We start from the raw sequence: 8,176 nt of genomic DNA on the forward strand, positions 1-8,176 counted from the left end.
ACCGCAAGCAGAGAGGAAGGGAGAGAGAGAGAAAGAGGGACAGGGAATTGCTCGAGTCGTGTTCCTGGAATCGCGACGCAACCACAGAGACCAAGTACTCGCAAAAGAAGAAGAAGAAGAAGGAAAACGTGAAGATTAGATGAAGATGGCAGAGACAAGAAGCGAGACGAGAGTAGAAACGAAGAAACGAGGAAGCAGCGGCTGAGTTTAACCAGTGTTGTGAAGTAGAGAGAGAGAGAGATGGAGGGAGAAACGTAGAAAAAGAAGGGAGAACGAGGGGATGAAATCTTGCTGAATGCCGGGTCACTCGTTTAAATAATTAAACGCGTAATTACCGCCGGCTGGAACACATTTTAATGAACGGGGCCTTTACCACGTTCCCACCATGACCAGCCAGCCCCTTCTCTCTCCTCCTTCCGTCGCGTTCATGCTCCTTCTGGCTGAAAGTCGAGGAACGGGAGACTCTTTCGGCGCTAGCGGGGAGTCGCCAGACTGACTTTTTGGCAGGTTCGCAACAGAGTTCGCGTGAATTTCTGTTTTTAAAGAGACGGAGGCGGAAAATGGTCGATACTTAGAGAGGGTGGTTCGATAACGAGGCGTTTCTTCTTGGGACTACTCGACGGAGGAGGAAGATCGAAGGATTTATTTATAGTTTGGTAGGTAGAAACGTCTTGGTCGTTCGAGAGATTATCGAGATTTCGATTGGACAGCGGCAGCTTGTTAACGAGAAGTTCCACGGTAAGCCCGGTGTAACGAGGTTTAATTAACGCCGCGTTTCATAGATCCCACTTCTATGATCGTTTGCGCCCTCGCTCTCCTCCCCCGTCACGCCGACTTCCTCTCCCTTCGTCTTCGTCCCTTTTTTCCGTCTTCTTCCTTTTTTCTTTTGCCCAACTGGCGGTAATTACATTTAAGAAGAGAGGAAAGTCGCGTCGTTTATTAGTCGGGAAACTTGTTACCGCTGGAAAACGGTGAGTTTTAAGGGAAGGAAGGAAGAGGGAGAGGCGAGGGCTTTTTGCCGCGTAAATTCGCCGGAAATTCTTCCGGCGAATTGAAGGTAATTCGATTGTTTTCGTTGCTGGTTTTGATACGGTTAAGGGGGGGATTGAATGGTTTTAATTTGGGCGTTTTCTTCGCGAGGAGTTCGAACCTTGGAAGATTAAGGGAGGGTTGAAAAATGTCCACGAAGTTCGAAACTTCAGCTTTATTCGTGAAATAAATTTTGTACGCTGTCGATAATCTGTTTCCATTTATTATTTAATTGTTGCAAACAATCGAATTAGATGTGCTAAGTTTTGTTTAAACTGAAATTGAATTCAACTTTTAATAAGCACTAAATTGAAATTAAATTCAACTTTTAATAAGCATTAAATTGAAATGTTAAAAGATCAAAACTTAGCTTTCTTCGTGAAATAACTCGCGCAGGCTGCCAATAATTTTCATATGTAATTATTGCAAACAATCAAATAAAAAATTGCAATTAAATTAAACTTCGCACAAGCTTCAGATCGAATCACTCGAAAATCCAAATTAACGAGAAACAATCGAATCAGATGTCCTGTTCATTTAAATTCGAAATTCAATTAAACCTCGCAAAAATGAAAATCAACAAATCGACACTCCTTGCAAGAACTCCCTCAACTTTCCACGTTCACGAAAAATGTGCAAACCAACTTGTCAAATTAATCAAATACGACCGGAAGTGGCTGGATAAACTCCTCCATTCTCGTTCGTCGATCCAATAAATACCAACGGCAGGAAGCACATAGGACGAAGTCGGTTCATCCACGTTCGAGAAGTCTCTACGAAGTGGCCGAGTTTCAGATGGACGAATAAATGGCGGAAGAACGAGAGGAACGTATGGTCACGATCGCGAAAATTCGACTTTCGAATACTTGCTCGTGTTTTTTTCTTCTTCGACTTAAATTGGCTGGCCGGCGCGCGCGCGTTCCTTGTCGGCAAAGTTTCCGGGAGTTGGGACGACTCGACGAAAAGCAGAAAGAAGAATTTCTGTTACCGCTGACGGCCGCCGACTTACGAACTACCGACCGGACGAAAAACCGACCCAATCGATACACGGTCCTTCGCCTCGAGAGAACTTCGCCCGAATTTACTGTCGCTGCATTCTTCCTCTCTGCAGTTTCAAATCGACGCTGCTGGAATAATACTTGCAACTTCTTACAGTGTTCTTTGCTAGAGAGTTGGACAAGCTGTGTCTGGGGAATTGACGATAGGGAAAATTGATTACCTTTTCCACGTTCTGGAGCAATGAAATGTAACTCGTTAATGACGAGTTTAGTGTAATCAGTTTTTGTGAAGTTATCAGTGCCTGCTTCGGAGCTGGATAAGCTTTATTCGAAGAAGAGATATGAATTAACATTGCAGTCGTTTAACAGCAATTTGTGTATTGTGGAAAACTCTAATTAAGTTAGATAAGTTTCATCGAGATTTCAGTGATTTAATTTTTTTTTAATTTTGCAGTATCAAAATTTAATCGTGACGATTTTAGTCATTTTCTAAGATTATTAATGTCTGCATATTGCTGGAAAGAAATGCTTGAATTGTAGCTCCTAATTGACTCTTATTAACGGTTTTTAAATTTTGTGGATTAAGTTCTGATTTTTGTCATAATTTAAGTGTACGAAGCAACAGTGTCTAATTTCGAATATTTAACAAACATTTTGCATCAAATTTTATAGCGCGTATGCACACATAATTTAAGTTTTATCATACAGTCAGTTTATTCGTTCCTAAACATTAAAACTCTTCAAATATTCAGTATTCAATGATAATAACTTATTAATCATTCAACGTAATCGTACGTTTCCATTATCTCTTAACACCCAACATAATCTCTGGATTTACTCCGAACCATAATCATTCTCCTGAATTATTCAACATACACGTAAAACAAAGAAATAAAATTGCAAAAATTCAAGTAAATAAAAATATGCAAAACCTTTGATACACACATAATTCATCTCTGAATTTGTCATTCATTATTATAGAAATCAGAATCCTATAAAAGCTTTGGGAGAGAATAGAATTTTCAGTGAGGTACTCATAAAAGTTTCGAACCTATTCGATCAGTGTTCCATTCGATAATACTTGAAAGTATTGTCTTCGTTTCTCCAAGTAATCGTAAAAGATTCGAGTGCACTTGGAAGTACTGTTTTTATATTCCGAAATACTCATAGAGGATTCCAATTTCATCAACAAAAATTTGAACACACTTACGAGATGTTCGACTCCATCGCTAATAATGACTATTTAAGTTCTCTTCGCATTCAGTAAATGAACATCTAAATATACCGAATAAATCAATTTACTACAAAATCCAATTTTCCAAAGCCACAAAATTATTCCAAACCATCCGAAAAAAGAAATGGTCAAAGTTTTTATTCCAAAATACTTAAAGAGTTGAACACACTTACGAGATGTTCGACTCCATCGCTAATAATGACTATTTAAGTTCTCCTCAAATTTAGCAAGTGTCCTCACATTTATGGATTACAATGCATAACTCAAGCCACCGGAAAATCCAAATTTCCAAAAACACACAAAACTCTGACAAATTGTTTCAAAATAAATGGCCAAACGTTTAACAAAAGTCACATCTGAGAAACCCACCCAGGACAATTCCTCCAACGTGCATACGCTTCTAATCCATCTCTTGGTAATTACATTTTAATACCACTTTGCGTTCACCAGTATCGAGGGGGCGCCATTGAAAAATCAACGAGCCACGTCCACGGGGTCGAAATGGGTTCCATTTCGAAGCGGATCGAAGGCAAGTTAAATGGAAGGATTCGGAATTCTCTTCTAATTTCGGTTCCGAATGTGTACAGGTGCTATCCATACGCGTAGCAAGGCACGTATCCTGGTGTGCATCGCGTTGGTCGGCTTAAAATCAGCCATTTAAATGGTGGCTCACGTAAAGCTCGTGTACCGGACCAAGTTTTGTCCCCCTGTTCCCCAGACCAACTCTCTCTCCTGCTTTCTGTTTCCCCCATTCTCTCTTTCTTTCTCTTTCTCTCTCTCTCATTCTAACACTTTTTCCCTCTTATTCCGGCCAGCAGCAGTTGTTCGAATCGAACTTCCCTCGATACAATTTAACGGCTTTCAGTGGCGTTTTCCCTTCGGTATTTACTCGGAGACGTCGTCGTCGGTGGAAACGCGGCCTCCGCTTCCGGCATAATGGGATCTTCAGCAACTTTCCGCCGTTCTCGCGGCCAGTCACGTTCCTAAGGCGACGTTCCTTCTGTAATTGACGTTTATTGTGCTCACGCAACGCACACTGAAAGTGTATCGACGGATGAACCAGTCCCTCTTTCCTTCGCGATTTTAGTTCTTTTTCTTCTTCTTTTTGCGGGTGGAAGTAGCGATGTGCATCGGTGGTTCCAAGTTCGAGGGTATTTTTGAGGTTATGTTTGCTCTGGTTGTGGATTTTTGAGAGTTTATTCGGCGAGGTAGCTTTTTAGAGACGAGGTGAGATTTGAGAGTGGTTCTGGGAGGTTAAGGACCATTTCGAGGTTATGTTTCGTGAAGAATTTACTTAACAATTGTTTTAAAGTCGATGAGGACGTTTTTGGAACATTGAGGACCATTTCGAGGTTATGTTTCGTGAAGAATTTGTTTAACAATTTTTTGGAGTAGATGAGGGTGTTTTTGGAAGATCGAGGACCATTTTGAGGTTACCTTTCGTGAAGACTATACTTAACAACTGTTTTAAAGTCGATGAGGGTGTTTTTGGAAGATTGAGGACAATTTTGAGGTTATGTTTCGCAAAGAATTTATCGATTCGTTAGTTTGGAGACGATGAGAGTGTTATTAGAAGATCGAGGACCATTTTGAGGTTACCTTTCGTGAAGACTTTACTTAACAATTGTTTTAAAGTCGATGAGGACGTTTTTGGAACATTGAGGTTACGTTTCTCGAAGAATTTATTAAAAAATCTTCTTCGAGTCGCTGAGGATATTTTTGGAAGATTGAGGTTACGTTTCGTGAAGAATTTATGTAATGTAGTTATTTTAAAACGTAAAATCGAGAATGCTGTGGTCGTTTATCAGCTTCGTACTTCCAAATTACACAAAGAAATATAAACAGAAGTGTGGAAGCCATTTTGATCTATAGCTTTGAGAAAATTTGGTATTTGCCAGATTGTTATTAGCAAATTAACGAAATCTGGAAAACGAAGGGTGTCAAGGTATAGGGACAACATTAACTCCCACCGATCTGAAACAACCAAACATTTCCAAATCGATTTCAATAAAATATCAGATTACACGCTCAAACAAATCCTCCATTAGGATCGACGTTCTGCTTAACGAATTAGCATTAATCCCCCTGAGTAGAATTAAAAGAGACAAATATCGCTTGGCCTAGGTGGAAACACTTGATTAAACACGTGCAATTAAAAGGCTTTAACTTAAAACCAATAGCTCCGAGGGAGGAGCGATACTCAAGGGGGACAGGGTACAGAGTAAACGTAGAATCCACATTTGAGCTTCTCTTTCCCACCGGCGGAAGTACTTAAGGTAATAGCATCGGGGTTGAAACATTGATCCGTGTATATCCGCGCGAAGAGCGCGCGAGGAACCACCTCGTCCGCAGCTTGTTTAGCGACAATGCGGTCCAGTAAGTAGGTTTCATGTTTACCGATCACGCCTCGCGGATAATGGCCCGGGAAACGAGCCGGAAATGGCCGACCAAACTTACGAACTCTAACCTCTTACGAGCTAATGGCCTCGTCGTGTGAGGTTATAGTTATTGCTTCCTCGAGGGAAAAATCGTGGAAAGTATTGAAACTGCTCGGTCATTCTGGATCAACGGGTTAGACCAATCCTGAAGTTTGAATAGATAATTTATACTTTCAAAAATATCATTGCAAGTTTCGATGTCCGAGATAGAGGTTAGGCAATGTGGCTGTAGCGTCGCCATTTTGTAACGAAATTGAATGAAAAAATTCCCTTACATTCTTCAAGAGTAGTACGATAAAGCTCTTACGAAAAATTTCAGATTGAGTCGACTATTTTCTTAAAAAAAAAATGCCAAAGTTAGGTATCATTTTGAGGGTTGAAAGATGGTCAAACCTAACCTCAAATACACTTTCCAATCTCATCTTAAAAATATATTTTATCATTGAGAATTAGTTTTACGATTGATCTATTTTCTCAAATACAAAATTATTTACACAAGGCGCAATTTAACTATTCTTCATTCTCCTTCATCCTCTTTACGAATCACTTACACACTGGTGTCACTTAAAAAGACACGTAAATTCGAGGAGTTCTCCGATTCTAGCGAATCACCGGCAGCAGTGGAATATTTTTATTTACAAATTCCGTATAGAAATCGTAATTACTCCCTTAATACCACGTGAGTCGTTGCGGAACAGCCGTCTGCGCGTGTATTTCCCTCCCGATGCCGAGAGATCGGGAAAAAAGCATAGTAATTAATGAGCACCGCACTGGGACACGATAATGAGACTTCTGTCCGTACGTGTACAGGAGCAAGGCAAAGCGAACGCTTTTCCCGCGCGATGTTTTGCGCTATTTTTATGTTATTAACGCGCTGGCCTCGCCTGCCCCCTGAACAACTGGATAAAACGTAACGCACAGGATCCTTTAATTATTCTACATGCTCGTGGAGCTTTATTTGTTGCTATTTCCATCGTGTTACGTTGTTTCGAGACACACGGGTCCTTCGTATCGATTGAAAATGGAACCTATTTTCACGGCTGATTCCAATTTCCTCGAGCCCTCTGAATCTGATAAATGCTTGTGCAATTTTCAGAATTTATTGTAGAATCCTTACTTTCTGTTTGCATTGCTTCGAAGATTTAAAGAATTAGAGAGGACGTGTGTTTTCGTGGCAAAGATTCGGATTTTTTCGAGGTCTTCGAGAATTTAGAATCCTTACTTTCCATTTGCATTGCTTGGAAGCCTTAAACAATCGAAATCTCATCGATGACTTTGAGGATAACGGGAATTTGAAGTTGATAAGGTGAAATAAATTCAGGACGATTTTCACCCCTTCACTGTGGACGATTAAAGACTTAAATAATTAGAGAAGACATATATTTTCGTGGCAAAGATTCTAATTTTTTCGAGGTCTTCGAGAATTTAGAATCCTTATTTTCCATTTGCATTGCTTCAAAGCCTCAAACAACCCAAATCTCCTCGATGATTCTGAGTACGACGACAATTTAAAGTAGACAAGGTGAAATAAATTCAGAACGATTTTCACTTCTCCACAGTGGACAATTGTCAATAGAAAAAAAAAAAACACGTGTCCTCTACTTTTTCGAGTAATACAATACGCCAAAGTTTCATATTATTTTAGAATCTTCCCTCTTACCATCCCTTCCGAATTTTAAAACAATTCTCATTCCTACCAGAAGAAAACCCCCCACGTTTCATACACCGCACGACGTGATGTAACAATAATAAAAGAAAAAAAAGAAACACTGAACTCACCAGCGCGAAGAGTGACCTCGCGAGAGAGCACCGTTCCCACGGAGCTGGTCGCGCGACACCTGTACCTCGCGTTGTGCATTTCCGCTCGAAAATCCTGCGCCAGAAATGGCGGAAAGTAGAGGGTGCCGTTCCCGAGCAACTGCCTGAAACACAACGAAAAAAGGAATCTGTAGAAAGAGGACAAAAGAGAAGAAGAAGAAGAGTTGGATAAAAGAGGAGGAAGTCAGAATGCTAACGTCTTCGTTCTCGCTTCTATTCACGTTTCACAATATAAATTCCGCGATTTTTAAACTTCCTCTCCTTTCACCGCCGTGCTCTTTCGCCACGATTACTCTTTGCCGGCGAATCGCCGTTTATTAATTTAAAGAGCCCCGGGAAAGCTTTTAAAGTGGCACGGCGGCGGGATACACAGTTTGCGGATAATTAAAATACGCGAATCGCTCAATGGAAACGAAGGAGAAGTTTTAATTTGAACCGCATAGAACCTGTTTGATAGGCGGCCGGCATAGAATCTTTGATGTTATTCGGTGTTTCTGATGTGGTTCTTTCTATACCAGTCGTTTCATTTTCCGAAGAATACGAAATTGCGAATTTCAAGGATGTTCTTTGAACGAATTCGAGAGATTTTTGTTTTCATTACCTTCCTGTAATATATTTTCAAATAAAATTGTAGGTACCATAGAGAATTCTAAGTATTT

At 40.4% G+C, this 8,176-nt stretch overlaps 1 protein-coding gene across 1 annotated transcript in view; it reads right to left on the minus strand.

Annotated features, from left to right (window-relative positions):
- Positions 1-8,176, minus strand: part of LOC108570726 (Down syndrome cell adhesion molecule-like protein Dscam2) — a 156,148-nt gene that overhangs the window by 44,763 nt on the left and 103,209 nt on the right. Inside the window, 1 exon segment of the mRNA XM_017932627.1 lies at positions 7,479-7,621. Within this exon segment, the coding sequence (XP_017788116.1) occupies positions 7,479-7,621 (143 nt within the window).

Source organism: Habropoda laboriosa, unplaced genomic scaffold (assembly GCF_001263275.1).
Source record: "Habropoda laboriosa isolate 0110345459 unplaced genomic scaffold, ASM126327v1 scaffold87, whole genome shotgun sequence".
NCBI lineage: Eukaryota > Metazoa > Arthropoda > Insecta > Hymenoptera > Apidae > Habropoda > Habropoda laboriosa.